At 32.6% G+C, this 21,154-nt stretch overlaps 1 protein-coding gene and 1 pseudogene across 3 annotated transcripts; one reads left to right on the forward strand and one right to left on the reverse strand.

The window, feature by feature from the left end:
- The first annotated feature begins 1,197 nt into the window (after window positions 1-1,197).
- Window positions 1,198-3,363, forward strand: LOC146902383 (ABC transporter G family member 23 pseudogene; annotated as a pseudogene). The gene has a single exon (XR_015024145.1). The product of XR_015024145.1 is annotated as an ABC transporter G family member 23 pseudogene (transcript).
- A 151-nt stretch (window positions 3,364-3,514) lies between these two features.
- Window positions 3,515-9,673, reverse strand: LOC146902384 (homeobox protein knotted-1-like 4). Of its 2 annotated transcripts, none has more exons than XM_085739194.1 (5): window positions 9,112-9,673; window positions 5,961-6,081; window positions 4,297-4,628; window positions 4,055-4,191; window positions 3,515-3,889 (listed from the first exon to the last, which is right to left on the reverse strand). In XM_085739194.1, the coding sequence occupies exons 1-5, from the start codon at window positions 9,517-9,519 to the stop codon at window positions 3,856-3,858; spliced, it is 1,032 nt and encodes a 343-aa protein (XP_085595320.1). In that variant the 5' UTR covers window positions 9,520-9,673; the 3' UTR covers window positions 3,515-3,855. The 2 variants fall into 2 exon arrangements, with proteins under 2 accessions (XP_085595320.1, XP_085595319.1); XM_085739193.1 differs by having other exon boundaries at window positions 3,515-3,892.
- Between the last annotated feature and the right edge of the window lie 11,481 nt (window positions 9,674-21,154).

Raw genomic sequence — 21,154 nt, forward strand, 5'->3', positions numbered from 1 at the left:
GAGTACGGGTACGAAAATACAACAATTTTTTAAAATAATTAAGGCACATGTACGTCGATAAAAAATGCGAGTTTTCCTATTTATAAGAAATATTTGACTTTTTTAATTCATTGCATAAACGATGTATTTGGTCTATATTTTAGACAATATACATCAATTACTCAATAAATTTAAAAAGTCAAAATTTCCTTATAAATAGGACCGGAGGGAGTATAATATAAAATGAAAGAGCTAAATTATTCAATTCACAACAAAAATATCATAATAAAATTTTGATTTGGTTACAACTTACAACAACAATGTCGTTGAGTAAAAAAGTGATTTGAATACATCCAAATCAAATACGTTTTTTTGTTGTTTCGGTTTATGTTGGTTCGGTTTGCGGTTTTCTATTGGATTGATTCGGTTTTGAACACCTTGTTGTAACTATTTTAATGGATTAATGTTGTAATTTACTTTTGAGTGTTCAAAAAGAGTTCTGATACCAGGAAGAGTGTTGTAAATGTCAAGAAATATAAACAATACTTTTACTATAAACATAAATTAAATATAAAACTCCCAAAAATAAATAAAAAAAATAGCATAAAAAACTTTCAATTTTAAATAAAAAAATAGCATAAAAAGATATTAGTGAGGATCTCCGCGTAAAATTTCAATTTTGCAAGTAATGGACGATTAAAAACTTTTCGTAATGAATGTAAGAAAATAGCTTATTTGAATTCATGATCTAAAAACTTCCCTATAAGCATACTGCATACTGCATACATGCCACAATCTTCTACAATGGCAAGTCACCTAACTAAACCAAGAGGAAATCTCAATCAAAAAAATAATATAATATAGATCAATCACTGATTATTGCAACTTTTGCTTAACTTTTTTTCTATTGTATCTTTATTCAATAGTTCAGATTTGATAGAATTTCCAAGTTGATGTGAGTTTGGAATTCTAGCTAGGAAATTGGTTACAAAGTTGGTGAAATAAAAAGAAATCAACAATAAATATTCCCACTCTTTTATGTAGTAAAGTCATATGAACCAAAATTGAGTAAAACAATTATCTCAGATAAACTACCTCTACCAAACATGTCATGCACATACCTACAATAGTCAACTTGGTTGTTTCAACTTCCATATTTCTTCTCAATTTGAACAAAGTTCTTCCTTCTTAAACTCACTCACTCATCATGAACCAAGAATAATCAAATCTACACAATGGCATCTTGCTTGAAACCACAAAGCAGCAATGAAGATGATTCTGTCATACTCTTTTCAACTTCTAATTCTTCCATTAGTCCTTCTTCCTCCTCTTTCCATCATTCACCACCACCAACTTCATACAAACTTTCTATTAAAAACCTCACCTATACTTTGCACCCTTATAAAACCATTCCTTTTTCATTTCATAACCTTACTCAAAAACCACATCCTGTAAACATACTCAAATCTGTTTCTTTTGTTGCCAGAACTTCCGAAATTGTCGCAGTTGTCGGACCTAGTGGCACAGGCAAATCCACCCTTCTTAGAATAATCGCGGGGCGAGTAAAAGACAAAGATTTCAATCCCAAAACTATCTCAATCAATGATCACCCTATGAGTACTCCATCTCAGTTGAGAAAAATATGTGGCTTTGTTTCACAAGAAGACAACTTGCTTCCACTTCTAACAGTGAAAGAAACTTTGCTATTTGGTGCAAAGTTTAGGCTAAAAGAAATGACACCAAAAGAAAGAGAATTAAGAGTAGAAAACTTAATGCAAGAGTTGGGACTTTTTCATGTAGCACATAGTTTTGTTGGTGATGAAGAGAATAGAGGTGTCTCTGGTGGTGAAAGAAAAAGGGTATCAATTGGTGTTGATATGATTCACAATCCACCAATTTTAGTCTTGGATGAACCAACATCAGGACTTGATAGTACCTCAGCTCTTCATGTTATTGAGCTTCTTTCTTCAATGGTTAAATCAAAGCAAAGGATAGTGATACTTTCAATTCATCAACCTAGCTATAGAATATTGCAATATATTTCTAAGTTCTTGATCCTTTCTCATGGTTCAGTAGTTCATAATGGTAGTTTGGAATCACTAGAGGAAAGAATATCTAGTTTGGGATTTCAAATTCCATTGCAACTTAATGCCCTTGAATTTTCAATGGAAATTATACAAAGTTTAGAAGATAATTCTAGTAGTTCCATCGTCCACGAAAACGAAGCTTCTTTTCCAAGTTCCATGTGGGCGCCAGAGGAAGAAAATATTGGAAGTGAAGTTTTCCAATCACAATATGAAAAAGAAAGTTTTGGATATCTTTGTTATGTAAACATGATGGAGATACTATTTCTGTGTTCAAGATTTTGGAAGATTATTTATAGAACAAAGCAACTTTTTTTAGCTAGAACAATGCAAGCATTAGTTGGTGGATTTGGTTTAGCAAGTGTTTATATAAAAGTAAGAAAAGATGAAGATGGAATTGCAGAAAGGTTAGGTCTGTTTGCATTTAGTCTCAGTTTTCTCTTGTCTTCAACAGTTGAAGCACTTCCAATATATCTTCAAGAGAGAACTGTTCTAATGAAAGAAGCATCAAGAGGAGCTTACAGAATCTCTTCTTACTTGATAGCTAACACTTTTGTTTTTCTTCCTTTTTTGTTTGTAGTATCTTTACTTTTTGCCGTTCCTGTTTATTGGATTGTTGGACTCAATCCTTCACTCAGTGCCTTCACTTTCTTCACTTTTGTTGTTTGGCTCATTGTGCTGATGGCAAGTTCGTTAGTTCTCTTCTTGAGTTCTGTGTCTCCTGATTTCATTTCAGGAAATTCACTCATATGCACAGTTCTTGGAGCCTTTTTTCTATTCTCTGGATACTTCATTCCAAAAGAGAGTATTCCAAAATATTGGCTTTTTATGTATTATGTGTCACTTTATAGGTACCCTTTGGATGCATTACTCACAAATGAGTATTGGAATGTTGGAAATGAGTGTTTCTCACAAGGCTCTTCTTCAATGTGTTTGGTTACTGGATTTGATGTCTTGAAGAGTAGAGGAATTGAAAAGGATAATAGGTGGATGAATGTGGGGATAATGTTTGGATTCTTTGTGTTCTATCGTTTGCTTTGTTGGTTCATACTTGCTAGAAAGGCTTCCAAGACTACAATATAACACAAACTTGTTTCTATGTTCATAATGTTGTGGACAAATGAGGCTTTTTCTACAGAAAACCAATTATTTGATGTTTCTTAGGCTAGTATTTTTATGATATAATATCCTACAGATATATAGTATTCTATTTTTAAAATATATCTCTTGTCACTATCTCCTTATGATTGTTCTCTTTTTTTAATACCTTGAATAATAAGAATTCAAAATGAGTCTCACAGCTTATGATTGTTTTTAAGAAAAAGAGAGGTAATGTGAGGATTTTTTTTTTTTTTGAGAGGAGGAAATGTGTTCTCCTTATCATTCATTTCAAATGATCAAATCTCTACATTTCTCCTCTGCTGTATTTAATTCTATGTACAAATAATAAATTTATTGAAGATTCATTTATCTATCTATTTTTTTCAAGTAGGGAAATACATATATGTTATCAACAATCACCATGCTACCAATTAAATTTAATAGATAGAGCCTTATCCTCCGATATCAGATATCAAGCAGCAACCTCATATTTTTTTGGTAGTGAGCAACCTCATATTTAACAATGCAAGGACTTTATGTAATTTCACGAATACTATTTCTTAACAACGATTTCATCATATAAACATTTCCCCTTCTACATCCGTATTCCATTATTTTCACATTCATGAGCAAGTGCAGATTAAATGAAGAAGAATACTTTGCTCAAAATATATATATGTGAATATATTTTTCACATGAAGCTCTGGTTACTGCTATCGCCTGCACTGCTATCATAAAAAATAAAATGTATCATTATATGTGCATCGTAATTACTTCGTCTCATAGTTCTATAGTTTTCATTGATCAATGATGAAATCTGATAATATAAGTATGCACTAAATATTGAATCACTGAAGTCATAACTAACATAAAATGGTTTATGGTACTACCTCTTGCGCTTGGTTTTGGAGCTACTAGAGGATGGGGAGTTAGCATGCCAGTTCCTTTTCCTTTGATTGATAAACCAGTTATTTATTTGCTTTAATTGCAAGCCTGTTTCCTGCACCAATCTAGCCTTATCTTCCTCCTATAAAACAATTCATATATATTCACGAGTGCAACACAAAGTATATATGAAATGAACATAGCCAACATAGAGATATGCAAATAATTAATATTAATGATATCTTACAGTTGGATAGGGCCATTTAGAATGTGATTGCCACCAAGCTTTCAAAAGGGATGTGGTGTCCCCAGGGAGTTTCCCAGCTCTTCTCTTTCGTAGAATTTCTTCTCTTACATCTACAATCTTCTCCTTGTAACCTTGTTTGAGTTCATGCTTCAACTCAAGCCTAACTCGTTCCATCAAAGACCTTTCAGTCTCTGTGGGGACAAGAGGACCAAAGCCAAGAGTATCGACGCCATCAAGGCTGCTTCCTTCGTTGTATAACCTAGCGTTACTCTCTGCCTGCTCATCTTCATCGTCTGACATTGTTGCTCCTGTTCCTTCACCCGAAGATACACCTGCTCATAATGATGCACCAATAGTTTCATTGATCTTAGACACAAACATCACTAATTTGTTCAGTACATAAATGTAGTGCACTTTTGAAATATTTTACAGCATTACTATACAAAGAGGCAAAATCTGAGGGGGTTGGCAATTACTACTTTCTATGGTGAACACATTAGACTTATATATATTTAGTTTGAAAAACAATAGTATATATGTATATAATCATTTAAAAATTATAAACATTAAATGTACGGCATAAAAAAGTTCTTCAAATAAAAAAGGGTTAAATGTTTTTTTAGTTCCTAAAAAATCAGAGTTTTCAAGTTTAGTCATATAAAATTTTAATGGTAATTTTAATCGTCCATAATAAGGTAGTTTATAAGAGAAGTCTTTCTTTTGAAAACTTTTTACAAAGAATGGGATATTTTTAGTCCTCTAAAATAATCCATATAAAATGGAAATATGGACTAAACTTGAAAGCTTGTAATTTTGTAGGCTCTAAAAACATATTTAACCCAATACAAAATGAGACAAATTGTTAATAAAGCAATTGACCTTTTTAAATACAACATTATTTAAGAAACTCTTTTTTTTTCTTCATAGGTTCCTTCGATGAATGTAATCATATTCGAGACATTGTCGATCAGACTCTAATATGAACACTTCTCTCATCTGAAATTCAAACATTGATTCGCCACATTGTTTAAGACTATATCCTAGACCTAGACCTCATACGTTTTAAAGAGCTCCTTCTATTATATAACTAGTATGTTGATCAAGTAAAATATAAAAATATCTTAATTTACATTTTCTTAAAAATAATAAACAATCCTTTGGTTGCATGGAAAAAATTTGGTTTAGTAAACCAGAATTTGATTCTTGGATAAAACAATTCTTGTCATATTTTATTTATGCTTCCACTAGAAACCGGGGTATTTGATACTAAATTCTCGAAGTGAGCAATTGTATCCTCTTTTTAAACAGTGAAAATGCAACATATTTGTTTCCATTGTTTCTAGTTGGATTTCACATTCTCTTCACCATGATGGTTCTTTAAGAGTTTCATATCTTTTTGTAGAGGAAAAGTTTCATATCTTATTATTAGTAAGTTAAAATGAACAAATATTTTCAAAAATAAAAATAGAAAACAGTTTTGCAAAGTTATATTATAAAAAATAGATGCTATTTTATTTCTTTCTACTTCACTTCATTCCACTTCCATCACCCTATACAACTAATCATAATAACACGTAAAGACTGCATTTGTCAAGGGGAACTAGTGCATTTATACTTCAACATAACATTTTATTTTGTGAATAAAGAATTGAGTGACAGAGTACCTGTCAAGCTTTGCAGAGACTGCTCAAGATCCCAACAAGCCATCACTGCCTCCATGGCATGAACACGGACATGTTGTTGCAACTGTTCTTTGAAGGCACAAAGCAAAAGAACATAATGTGTCTACAACAACAAACAAAGAGCGAAAAGAGAAAACCCAATTAGCCATGCTTAAATAATGCCTCAATATATGTGTTTATTGAGGCACACTTAGTTGGACACAAACTCAAATAAAAATATTTGGACACACAAAATACTAAGAAAAATATTTTATGAAACCAAACCTCAATTGATGTGACTAAATATATTTTATTTAATTTTGTTAGTTTTATGTGAGTGTGTCCAAATAATATTTATTTAGGGTTGTGTCTATGAAAGACTTTCCCTCATGTGTTTATCTGCCTCCGATCATTATTTGAATTTGAATATATCAAACCAGAAACAATTTTTTTTTCCAAAGCAAAGTTAACTATTATCATTAATCAACCAATGTTCAATACAAGAAGGATAAGAATCAAAGATATGGTGACTAGCCCAAGAACGAGGCCGTCCTAACTAAAGTATGAACAACCATGTTCGCTTGTCTCCTAACAAACTTCACCTCGAAGTTAGAATGTAAAGATAAGCTGTGACATAATAAATCTTAGAAGTCAGTTTTATAAGAATAAGATTAAACCCGATTTAAAAACCCAATACGCATCTAAGTCTATTCAATCACATCGAGTGTCAAGCCAAAAGAATTTTTGTTTGGACAAAAGTCAAATATTATTAAACTTAATGAGTGTATTGAAAAAAAACTCAAACTGCAAAAAGGAAGATAATATTCGAAAAGAATTTATAAATAGTGATATTCACCTTACAAGCTTATCATATAATCTAGGGTTACCACATTTGTTAATGATTCAAAAAAGGGAATAATTTTTTTTATGTAAAAAGAATAGCTTTATGAAGTTTCAATGTATTTGATACACCATTTTCAAGATAAAAAATTTTATTTAAATTTTTTGTCAAGTACTTGTTGGCATTATTTGGCTATAATAATCTATTAGTATGAATACCACATCAATACCAAGATGTACGTACATTCTCATTATTGTACTTAGTCAAACCACAAAAATGTACAATGATGGGGTAAAGTTTGAGTAAAAACAGTGTAATCAAGTTTGGTTTCAGAAAATATTCTTAAGAATTCAAAATCTGATCCCCATGAAGGTTTCAGCAAAAAAGAGAAAAGAAGAGAACACTGAACACACACCTAAACAAGTGGGACAAGATTAACAGAAAGAAAAGATTCTATAAAGCACTCCTAAATGCTTTGTACCATTATTAAAGGGAGTATAGTATAGCATCAACATCAAGATAATAACCCTTAAATTGGAACTAGCCACACACCAAGACAAATCTGATTCACTGATTACTCACTTTTACAACCCAAATGCCTCGTACTGCTGTCCATCAGAAAATAATAAAAGTTGAAAAACCACTGATTTTTCTACCATTATCCTCATTATTATTCTTTTTGTGAATTAGTTATTTATATTTTAATATATATCCACAATACAAATCCCATAATCTTCTATTTGTACTAGATACTGTTTTAAACCTTAAGCTCCACAAAATTAGGGAAATAAGGTATACACTTAGACATAAAAAGGTTTGATTTTTATGATTTTACAAGTAGCTTGTGCAAGCATAATAATAATAACAACACAGAATATGCTAGCATTAGAGTCTCTAACCTATCCTTATTTAATTGTTAAATAGTCTAACTAACTAGACTCACACATCTTAAATGTGAAGAAATAAAGGAATCTCGAGTCGAACTCAACCCCTACATGTTGATGTCTTCGCAGCTATCAATTGAATTATTCTTTTATCCATGAAACCAAATACTCTTTTATCCATTTAAATTTATAATATGTAGGTCACACATAATTTAGTGCAATAAATTGGAATCTCAAATATTAAAAGAGTGGATTGAAAAATGTATTGTTTGCATTCCTTTCATAAAATATCTTAGAAAGTTTAGTAACATATAGGTCCTTTAAGTTTGTTTTGTAACGAGATAGGTCCTTTAAGTTTGACGTTTGTAACATACGGAGTCCTTTAAGTTTGTTTTGTAACGAGATAGGTCCTTTAACTTTGTAACGATGTGCAACTAAGTCATTACGGTAACTCACCGTAAAAAAACAACGACGTGGCTGTGAAGTACGTCAATTTCGTCTCCTTTACCCTTACATTTCCCCAATTCTCAAACCCTGATTCCATTTTTATTCATACCAAAGCTTGAATTCGTCAAATCAATGGCTTCCAAGTGTAATACCAGCATTATTGCGGGGAAGAACGCAGGATAGATGATAACAATTTCTTATATAGAGAGTTGAGTATATTTATCATCGGTTTCATCATCTCAGTTATTGCCTTTGCAATGTACTTGGTAATCTTGGACAAGAACTTATAAAGTCCAACAATTAGATTTCGTGTGGTAGAACTGTTGTCTTCTTTCCTTCGGTTATCTTCTCCTGATTCTTCAAAAAAAAAGCTGGGTGTAGTAAAGGAGATGAAATTGACAGACTTCACGGTCACGTCGGCGTTTTTTACGGTGAGTTAACGAAGGACTTAGTTGCACACTGTTACAGAGTTAAAGGACCTATCTGTTACAAAACAAACTTAAAGGACCTATATGTTACAAACATCAAACTTAAAGGCATATACATTCTGACAAAACGAACTTAAAGGGACCTCATATTCTACAAACGTCAAACTTAAAGGACCTGTGGTGTAATTAAGCCACCATTTTATTATGTTTGTTTTTAAAATATCTTTACAAATACGTAATTGGATATGCAAAAAAAAAAAAAACAAATTAGTTCCATAAAATAATGTCTTGAAAAACTGAAAGAAAGCTTGGGAGTCCAGTGAGGCAAATTAAGACACTATGAATTAAACTAGGAATTTTTTTAAGTTTGAACTATAGTAAGAAGTGGATTAAGAGAAAATACACAAATCAATTGAACACTAGTAGTGAAAAAAGTTGAAATAATTCCATAAATTTAGAGACATAGTAAAATCTATGTCAAATTAATAGACCAATTTTAATAACTTTTGCCATTATTTATTGTCTTGTTAGAAAACAGGTAAAGAGAGACAAACCATAAAGTGATCAAGCTCCTTGGGATCCATATTTCCAATTCCAACAGAAGAATATTTTTGAAGAACACGTTGTGCCTGTTGAAGCTGAGCGTCAATCCTTGGAAGCTGATCAACCGGTGTCGCAATTCTGAGACACGAAACATGAGCAGATAATAATTGATCATAGAGTGGATGTCCTAATATCTCTGCTTTGTATTCTCTTAATTCTTCCGTTTCGCAATTGTTGTCATTCCGGTGGTTCCGATCCATGCTTTTTTCCCTCCTTTCTGGTTCCATTTGCATGAAATTCTGTTGACGTGCGTTTACACTGCTGCTGTTGTTGTTGTGCCAGGATGCCCTTTCTTCATCTTCTTCTTCTGTGAAACGCTGGAAAGCTATTTCTTGTTGGAGATGCTCGTGAAAAGCCATTTATTTTTAGTGAAGTGGAAACACTTTTGAGGAAATGAGAGAAAATTAAGAAGAGAATAGGGAATTTTGAGGGAGTGGTAAGTTGTTGAATGTTGATGTGGTGTGAGAACGAAGGAAGAAGAGATTTGGAAAAGCACTTTTAAGGAAATGACTTATTGGAAGGTGTTGACGCGTTGATCTATAAATAAATGGGAGAAAATTCAACGGTGGGATTGGTGATAACGTGGGAAAATTGTGATGAGTAAGAGGTTTTATTTTGGTGTAAATAAAGACAAAGACATGGATATGAATCAATGATGTTGACCCAATATCATTAGATGATTTAGATCTCTTTCGTCAAGTTTAAATTCATTCTTAGTTGCAACAATATTAAATCTCTTAAAAAGTCTTGTCGTTTGTTAAACTAGGGTTAAATATGTTTTTGGTTCGTATAAAGTTGGTAATTTTTAAGTTTAGTCGCTACTTAATTTTAATAGCATTTTTAGTCCTTACTAAAAAAATACTTATAATTTTAGTCCCTCGCTAAAACATAAAGTTTGTTAATTATCCTTAGACTTTTAAATTTTTTAACGATTTTTTTGAGATAAGTTTAGAACAATATGAAATGTTCATTTACTAAAATTTAGAATTTTTTAACATGAAACAAATTAAATATGATTCAATTTAAAAGATTCATATTTAACCCATATTAAAATTAAGGACTAAAAATATATTTAACCCATTAAAATATTATGGTTCTATTTCTCTAATTACATGTTGAGAATGAAACCGACTCAAAGATGAGGCTTCGAAGGCCCTCGTCTTAAACATGTATATTTAAAATTGTATTAGGTCTCGCCTACTAGTATTAAATATCATCGAGCGAACCTAGATCGATGATATAATTTAAAAAAACCAGTGATGTTTAAAGGAGCTACGTGACAATAAATTTTTTCAATTATTTATTAGTATTAAGAGTATATAATAATTCATTGTGTCCATTGGGTACCCCTATATGTCATTTGAAAATTAATTGAATCAAAGTGCTGGTTGAGAAAGATTAATTAAGAATGAAGATTATTATTTTGTTGATGACGTGTTGACTTGTATTTGGAGGAGGTTTGAGGGAGGAGGAAAAAGGAAAGGATCACGAGGGTATTTTTCATTTTCTTTGGGCATAAAGACAAAAATAGGTAATTATGGATAGGCAATCTTTTGGGTATAAAAATGGGTGATTGATTGAATATTGGTGCTTCGTAGGGATCGGCCTAGAATGGTAAGCAACGCAATGTGGACAGCCAAAAACTTAGGTTCAATTACTAGACTTTTCTAGTGTTAGATGGGGACAGATATTTAAAGGTAAAAACTTAGAGGTCCATTTCTCGTTTTTCATTCAATGTCCTCTTTTCATATTGTTTGTTTTCTTTTTTAAAACTATTCTTTCCTATTCTATTTATAAAAGAAATTTTGGTTTATAAAAATTAATGTATCTGGTTAAAAATTGGTCAGCATCCACTTTTATTGATCCAAATGCCTCTTATAAATAGGATCGGATGGAGTATTTTGGTTACACACTCCTTCCGAATTTATTAAACTAATTATAAAAGTCTTGCTTTGCTATATTTAATTATAGTTAAATTTTTATTATCTTGACACATATTTGATGTTTATATTTCAAAAAAAAATTTGAAAGAATATTCTAAAAATATTCACCACTTGAATCCAAGAGAAGATAAATATTATGATTTTATACAACAAATATCAAGTGCAACTTTTTTGAAGAAAAATATCAAAGTGTAATTTTAAAGAAAAATATTTCATTGTTTGTATAAATTTAGAAAAAGTAATGAACATAATTAAAAATATAATGGGTCCAAGTAATTATTATATCCAAGAAAAGGATACTCCATAATGGACCCATTTGTTTATGATTCTTAATGATGTTTTAGATATGTTTCTGTGTAAGCTTTTTTAATAGTGATTTTCAAAAATTATTTTTGATTTTTTTTAAAAAAAAAACTTACACTCAAACGTAAATAAAGCATAATGATTTTTAAAAAAAATCTTAAACATACATCTATTTCACTTCTATTCAAATATATTTCCTTCCTATTCATTCCGGTCCTAAATAATATATCTATATCACGATCTCGTATTATAATACCACGGGTGCTAATGAAACTATTTTAGTAAAATTTAACTGTCTCAATTCTCGGACTATTGCGGAAAAAATTCGAGTTCCTTTTGAATTTCCTTCTTTATCAATGAGAACCACCGCATAATAATTATACTTTATTATTATACCATTATTACGTTTTAATTCTTTACAAGTACGTACAATTATAGCCCCGATCACTTCAGATTTTTTAGAGATAAATTTGGTACTGCTTTCTAAAGATGTTCAATAATTAACTAAATTATCTGAAAATTGTAAGATTCGTCTTTAGACCATTTTCAAAGGTTCAATCTAGATGCATTCATATTATAAACTTTTAATCTAATAGTAATTTATTTTGAGGAGATTTAAAGTAAGTTTTATAACTAGACTTTTCAATAGAATAATAATTGAACGATATAACACTACCAGTTCAATCTAGATGCATTCATATTATAAACTTTTAATCTAATAGTAATTTATTTTGAGGAGATTTAAAGTAAGTTTTATAACTAGACTTTTCAATAGAATAATAATTGAACGATATAACACTACCAAAATGATATTATGATGCCCATATTTTAAAAAAAAAAAAAATAGAATGGCCAATGACGTGAGTAATTAACTGTTAGATTGGTTTTTCTTTTTCGCTTTTGTGTAAATCTATAACTTTGAACTCTTCTAACCTTAATTGAAATTAGTTGAGCTAGACAACTTCCTTAACACTAAAAATTTTGCATCAGCACTTTTGAATTTTAAAAGTCTTTGGAACAATTTATTTTTGTAAAATGATATTTGAACATTCGTTTTATGACAACTTTTCTCCATACTAACATTATCTTTTAATTTATCTCTCTATTACTTTGATTTTCGTGTAAATACCTACTTTTTCTTTGTAAATTATGGTTGTCTCATGAGTTGTCAACCAAATGGTTGTTCAAATAACACTCCTCTTTATTTTTAGTTATGAAAGTTTGAAATACTTAAAAAAATGATTTTTCATTAGTTGTGGGAATAATATTGGGTATTACCAAAATATGGAGGTAGATGCACAATTGGTGAGGTATGAGGTAATTTTTTTGCTAATAATTATCACATGGAAAATGTTAATGGGGCCTTAGTTAAGGAAGTCAAATGTAGTAATGTTATATTGAAATTTATGCATTCAAAGTCTTGAAAGTATAAAATGTGACATTTTTAATTTAAAACTTTCTATTTTAACTTTCTTAATGTCTCGGGGCATGGGTTAACATAACCTTTCTCACAATTATCATAGATTTTTTTTTTTAATGGTTCATTGCCCCATTGCCATCTCTATGAGTGGTAACATATATAGAATCCAATTCTATAAAAGCATTCAAAGAAACGTGTTCTATACTTCTATTCAATAAAAGCAAAAAAAAAAAAAAAATCAATTTCTCATTTTCTTTTTGAGTGTGAGATGTCAAAAATCTTTTACCAAAAAAAATTTGTTTAAAATGAATGTCACTTTCGGTTTCGTACAATAATAACTTTTTCTTTTCAATTGTACCCTCCAATTATTACTCAAGACACTATTTTCAAAGTATTACTTTTCGAACTAACCAATAGTTAATAAGGATAATTTGGTAAAATAAACATTCTCTTTCATTTAATCATTACATTTCTTAATATGTGTGTAAACACCAAAAAACGACATTTCGTTTTGAAACGGAAGGAGGACATATTTTAAGTCATTTTCAAACAGACAATATAGAAGCACATTTATGAGGAACTACTCCTTCAAAAGTCTTATAATTCATGAATGACTCTAAAAAATGTGGATCTTTTGTTCAAATAAAATAGAGATAAGATGCAAATTTACATAATTAGTTAAAAATTATATTTTATTTCTCTTATTTATAACATAAATGCATTCAAATTATTGTTTCTTATTAAAAGGACTTGGTGGAGCAATATCCATTGGAAATCTTTTATGGTTGGAAGTAAGGAGTAGTTTTCCAGATTCCATATCTATGATGTTGATGATCCCTTGAATCGAAGAAGTACAGAGATGTATGTGTGTTGCTGAGGAACAGTGCGTATTAATGAAGGGAAGAAGTTTGTGCTGTGTTGAGTAATAGTGGCAGTGAGTGAGCAAGGACCACAACTGACGAAACGACAGTCGAAGTTGGCGTTCCTGAACTTAGGCTGCCCACTACCCAACCTGATAGTGACTTCAGCTCCCACATTCAACACATGTCAACCTCAGGATTCTTGGACCACAAACCTTGTATTGTACCTTACCTGCATGCGTGTTTGCTGCATTTCGGACTGCGGGCCGTAGGATGGGAAGTCATTCAGGGAGGTGTGGGGCCTGCATGCGTAGACTCTTCTTCTTCATGTGTCGCCGTCGTCATCAGCTCAATTTTGCTCCGGATCGAATCGTTAATCGCAATCAGATGTTTTTGTGTGTAAATTTCGATTGAGTTGTAACTCTATCAACATTTTATAGTTAAGTGAACAATTTTGAAAAACTTACTGAACAATCATCTTATCATCATCTCCAATATAACAATGGATCCAATATCTTAAACAATGGGTCAGTTCTAATAATTGTCAGAAAATTATACAATTCTCGTGTTAAAATACCAAATATGCCAATGGATGCGATTTCAGGCTTGATACCCTCCTATATGCTAATTTCAGTACTCTTGTATATATAAACAAAGACTTCTTTTTTCTTTTTAGATTCGTTTAAGAATTAACGTATTTGATTTATAATATAGATCAAATACATTAGTTATTTAAGAAAATTGAAAAGAAAGAAAAAGAATATCAATTTATATATGAGACCAAGGAAAGAGAGTATCTATGACGATTCTTTTTTTACATAGTATTTATGACAATTCTAATTTATTTATTTTTGTTAATAATCCAATAAAATATGCACATGACAATCTTTCATTGAATGAGAGTGGGGTGTTTATGATTTGGATGACTGGTTCAATCCAAAGATTCAAATCAATATAACCTGTATTTTATCAGAACTAGTTCAAACTTGAAGTGAGTTTGGTTTGAGTAACGGGTTTTTGATTCCTAAATTATGAACTCGTGAACTCAACCGTTTATAAAAATTAGATTTTTAAAGTTGTCGTTAAAATAAATTAAGACTTTTTTATGTTGATTTAATAATGTTTCAATTATTTGTACCTAAGACTTAACTCAATTGAAAAATTGCAATATTGTTAAGTTGAAGAGCGTCACCCCGAACCAAAGCACCTTGCAATTGTATGTGTGAGTTTTATGTGATAATTTTCACTTCTAAAGACTAAAAAAATGTTTCAATTTCATTCAAATGTTAAACTTTTAAATTGTTGAATTTAGACCAAGTATTTGAATTTTCATGAAAAATAAAGTTATTTAGTTATTTTTTGAGATTTTTTTTCAAAATTATTTTCATGGACTCAAGGACCCAACTCAACCCATTATGTCCATCTCTATATTGGGTTGGTTCATGTTTGACGTAAAAATACGAACTATGACTCAATCCAAACAAATTAAACTTGATTGGATCGGATAGCGGTTCTAGTACGAACCGGTCCAACCCGACCCATGAACACCCTAGCTAAGAGAGTAATAAACAATTCATGAGTTTACTTTTTAGCGCTCTTGTGCCTTAAAAACAACAAGGTTGCTCAAAAGGCACTTGGGTTGCTCAACATATCAGAACGTAACTCCATCTAGAAGTGTATTAGAACCAAACTTCCCATTGTTGTTTTCTTGAAATTTTATGCAATTAAGAAGGGCTTCTAAGCAATTTCGTAAAAACAATGCAGCTAGTTTGGGTTGGGTCTGGCATGAGTTGTTCTAAATGATTAGCCCAACTCGAAATATTCACTAAGTCACTTAATGGTTAATTTAAAGATTGTTTCTTTTCTTATCATACTGATTTCTTGCGCACCCTCCAAAACGCACCATCTTTTTTAATTTTATAATTTGAATAGGGTGCACAAGAAGGTTTGAGGGTAGAATAAAAAATTTCTATAATCCAAATATTATGTGCCATGACTAACCCAAATAGTTTTTATTTTATTTTTATGTTTTGCAAAAAACAAAGAGGAAGTTTTGTATTGAGTGCTCGAGTGAATGTTTAACCAAGAATACATTTTACATTGTCATAATTTTTGTCCCCACATTGCTCACCCCATACTGGCCGGCAGCAACAATCAAAATGCATGAACATATTACAAAGTGTAATCCATTTAGATCACTCAAAGCACGGACACAAACATAGATATAACAAAATAGCTTCTCACTTTCGAACTGTTTTCTGCTATGCCGAAGTATATCATTAAGAAACATAATAATTTTCTTGTTTACATGACAGAGCCATATACAACTTCCCTCTTAGTCATGCGACTCATGTCAAATTTTATAAAGAGGGGAAGAAAACTTGGAAGGTGTTGTATAAACCGAACAATGAGTCCATGATATTTTCTTCTTGAATGAAACATATCTTTGTTGAGGACATGCTTTGTTACAAATTTCTTCCAAGTTGTGCAATGCACAACCACATTTTTTGTGGTATGGCCTTCGCTCAACCTCCTTGTCATGTGATGATATGCTTCCTTCAAAGACACACCTAAGCATCATATGAGATGCTCCAGTGGCCATATTCTTCTATACTTAATTGTGTTTGTATGTTGGTGATTCTACCTTTTTTTTCTTTCAAACATTTATAATGTAGTTGGATGAAGAAATCAAGAGGAGAAAAAGTGATTTTATTTTTATTATTTTCCCGTTAATTTCTAGACAAGTTTAGTCTTGAGGCTTCTAGTTAAAATGGACTGTTAACATGACATATATCACTAGGAAGTGTCGTGGTGAATCTAACTAAAGGGGTACTTTTTTGAGTAGGAACAAACTAGTGGTTTGGCTTCTCTTTTTGTGTTCTTAGACCCACCTACCACACTATGTTATACCCTTATTTATTTATTTATTTTTGGTAGAACACTATGCCATCCTTGTTTTTTCATTCAGACTATATAGAATTCTCCAAAAATGATATTTAACCAACTTAATGTACTAAGGAGGGGAGTTAACTTCTAAGCAGCAAAGATTCTATCTTTAAAGTTTCTGCAATTTCACGTCAAAACCTTCACACTTAAAAATTTTGTTCACAAAAAAACTTATTTTCCCTAAGTAATCCTCCATCTAATATATAAGGAAAAAAATCACACCGTTAAGAAGACGAATTAGTCTCGTTTAATTTTCTAAAAGTAATAAAAATAATAAATGTATTTTAGCAATTGTCTTTCTTATAAGAACTTGCTCCATGACACTAAAAATATTATTTAAAAGAATCAAAATTAATTTAAGAATATTCTGTAAAATAAGTTTAAATATAAGGAAGTTGCTAATAGTCCAAATTGGATGAAGTATATTACTAGATTCATGATAACGGTGGTTGTAGGCCATACGCCTAAAAGACATTGCAATAGCGACCTTTAGTTTAGATATCATGTAATGTAGAGTAGAGCATAGAGTACTCAATATATTTGTCACCAATTTAACCAATAAAATTAGTCAATAAATCAATCTCTAAAGTCGGTTTTTAACTGGTCTCCACAATCGATCTCTATATCAACTGTTTAAAATGTAACTAAAAAAGTACTTTGTCTCTGTAATTGGTCACTAAATTGATCGATATTAAATTTGCTGAGGATTAAGAACTTCTACCAACTAAAAAAGTTTTAGTAACCATTTTTGTGATACAGTGGCTGAAAGTTTGGTCTCTAAAATGTTTTTCCAACAGCACTTCTTTCCGGAAAGTTTATTATGGCTAGGAAAAAGTCCATATAAAATGTCTTAATTCTTGCCATAAGCAAAACAAACATGATTTTTCTAGATGGCGTTTGTCTATTTAAATGATTTCAAAAAGGATTTCTTCTTTCAAAGTAAAAAATAAAATCAAAAGGCTATATATTTTTAATTATAAAGTTTAGTTAGAAGTAATATGTTCGATTACTCCTGTTTAGGTAAGTCTTGTTCATAGGTTTACTTCTAACTAAACGTGGACAAGAATGATTTTTAAGAATCACAAGTGGATAACGAAGCTCATACAATTATACAAGGTTAGATATTAATCCAATGAGTAAAGAGTTACAACATAAATCAAGCTGATTGAGTAATGAAAATTGACTTCATTTCTGATTTAGCCAAAAATCCAAGAATGAGCATGAGGCAAGTCAAGAGACTTATATGAGAGAAAGAGTTCTCTTGGATTCTACAGGGAAAAGAAGAAGAAAAAAGATTTCTTGGACAGTGTCACTCACGATAACTCGTTAATATTCGTACCTTTTTTTGGACAAATTTAACATGTGCATTTGACATTTGTTGTGAAATAAAATAAAAAGAGATTTACTTTTAAAAACCCACTATGGCGCCTCGCGCGCGCATGCGAATTACCAACATGCCCTCCGGATTATATACTCCGAATATGTATACATTTTTCTAATATAGAATCGGACAAATGCGAAGTATAAAAGGAACTTCGCCCCCATTTTTACAGGTTCACGGTTCACTTTCCCCATTCACTCACTCTCTCTACATTATCCCAAATTCCGAACACCACAAATCTTGTCCAAATTTGGAGTTTTCTTGCTCAAAAGCACCGCATTTCAACCCTTGTCAAACATCATGGAAGGTAAGTTCGATTTTTGTACACATGCAAGTTCAATTAGTTCGCTTTTTTTTTATTGAATTCGTTCGAATGCAATCCGACTTCGTTTTCCTGGACTAGGTTGTTGGTCATCCGGATTTCGAAATCGGACAAACCCGAAATGTTGTTTTGCTTGGATTGTGTTGTTTGATTGTGATGTTTGATTACCCTATTTTGAATGTTACGAAGGTTCAACGTCTAATACTCGGCGCGTAAGGGAGCGGGGGCATGCTTCTGTAGGAGAGCGCGTAGGCAACGGATGGAGGCCGAAGGTGAGGTTCCTGCGAGGCGTCGAGGTGCTAGAGGACGTCGTGCCGATGTCGAGCACGATGTCGAGGATCGGCCGGAGCGAATAAGATATGCCCATGGAGGAGGAGCGGATCGATGTGGATTTGCGGCATACGGAGGAGCAAGAGCTTGAGGATGAGGCTGCGGGGTATGGACTAGGACATGGAATATGCCGAGCCACGGAAAGGCGAAAGAAGAAGGAGAAGGTGGTGGACCCCGAGCCAGCAGATGACTATCCCGGTGGCCCACACCGCATCGACTCGTTGTGGAGGTACCATGTGCACGTGGCCGGGAAGGCGGGCGATGGCGTGATATGTCTTGTTAAACTCACTTTATATACGAAGCTCACTTTATATCTCAATCGCTTGGTTATGTCTTGTTTATATCCGATCGGTTTATTTATTGTTAAATATGTTTGTGAAGCCATGAGTTTAAACTCACTTTATTAATTTTAAATATTTGCGGTGGCGTGGAAAATTAAAATGCATCAACAACGGAAAGAAGATAGAGGCGATGCATGATGATGACACCGGACCTATATGCTATGGCCGCACGGTCTTTGCAGGAGAGCGGATTGCGTCGCACGGGCCTTGGTTGGCTCCGGGATACGAGCTACACGATTATTGATCATGGGGCCGATTTCGCGTTCATGGAGAGGTGGCACGAGGAAACTTCCGGCTTCCACCTTCCGTTTGGGGAGATGACGGTCCACACTTGATGATGTGGCCCTCTTTGCATATCCCCATCGACGGCATGCTCTCGTCCCACGGGTCCATATCACGGGACGAGGGCGAGTGGAATGGATGGTGGAGTACTTGGGGTCCGATCACGGGGTGATGCACTCAAAGAGGTCGAGAAGACCAAAGGTGCACATTGCGATTTAACTACTTGGAGAGGATATTCAAGGAGCGTTTGAAGGAACGAGAGGATTTGGCGAACGAGTATGGTGTGACCGAGGAGGTGGAGAGGTTGCGGGACCGGGCTGTCCGCATATATTTGCTATACTTGGTGGGGATCACGATCTTCGGTGACAAAAGTCGGTGGAATGTCCATGTTGTCTACCAGTACTTCGAGACCTTGATATTTGTGCTAGTTTTTCATGGGGAGGCTGCGGCACTAACTCGGTTGTATAAGGAGCTCAACAATGTTGCACATTGGAACACCGGTCGGGTGGCGGGATACTGAGTTTGTTGCGGGTATAAATTAAGAACTATGTTTTATTTTTTTTTAATTTAAGTGTATATGGTTTGTATATTTATATGTGGTTGTCTTTGGTGCAGGGCTTGGGTGTTTCATCACTTCATAGGTATGGGAAGCAAGGATGTGCGGGACGGATATGTGGAGAATTTGTATCCACGCGCGATGCTTTGTGCCACCGCATGGTTTAGGCACGGTGGACAACTACGTGATGTAACATCCCCAATTTTCATGACTAAATAATTGTGTTACTATTATTACTTAATATCCTTCAATGTAAGAATATTTACACTATAAAATCTTATATGTTCTTAATGTTGGGTTAGTGTTGGAAAATTAATTTATGAATATTAGAGTGAACCAAACCTAACTTTCAATCAACCCAAAAATATAAAATAGAATACATGAGGAATTATCACTTTAGACAAAGGGCACTTTAGACAAATCCTTTCACTCACCAAAGTTAAAACCATTTCCTTTTACCTTATCACCACACATTGAGAAAAATATCAGGAATAAAATATGAGAGAGAGGAGAGAGAGAAACGTGAGGTAGAGAGGGAGAAAGGGAGGTCGAGAGAGATAGACAAGGGGCTGTGAGAGAGAAGCAAGATGCCGAGGTTTAGAGAAGATAGAGGATGGAGCTGAAGCTTTAATCCACAAAGAGGAGGAAGATAAAGCCACCATATTAGAGGTTAGAGTCACCATGGAAGTTGCAACATCATGTCAAAATTAGGGATTCAACTATCTCATTTTTGTGCAAAATCTAAGGTAACATAGTCTTAACCCAAACTCTAAACCTCTCTAGGGTGTACTTAAGGATTTTACTAATTAGGGATTGCATATTTACTTATACTGCCATGGTTTGTTTGATGAATAAATGTTTGCATGTTATGTGTAGATATGAGAAATTGTGTATGAACAATAACATATGTTGAATTAGTAAGAGTTAAATGAAATTAAATTGAATCAATTTCACTCCAACAAGAATAGTAAAGGGCGTGGGTTTTCTATCATCATAGAAAATATCTTTTGATGTTCATTATTATTACCCGTATTTTGTCTAGAAGAATATGTTCAATTTTGGCAAAAGTTGTTATCTTTGCTAGACTATGGTTTTGGTAATTAGTTTAATTATAGCATAAAATACTATGTGGTGTGTGTAAAGATCTTCCACAATTGGCCTAGATATGTTTGTTTATGTCTTTAGAATCAAAAGGGGAGCTAACTATGGTTCTGCACGTTCCCTTATTCCTATTTGAATAATTGAATTTCATGATATCCCCTTGAGAGGGTTATGTGTACTAGAATACCTCTTTGGTAAGCTTACCAAAA

Source organism: Medicago sativa, chromosome 8 (assembly GCF_051527215.1).
Source record: "Medicago sativa cultivar Bolivia chromosome 8, Bolivia_mono, whole genome shotgun sequence".
Lineage (NCBI taxonomy): Eukaryota > Viridiplantae > Streptophyta > Magnoliopsida > Fabales > Fabaceae > Medicago > Medicago sativa.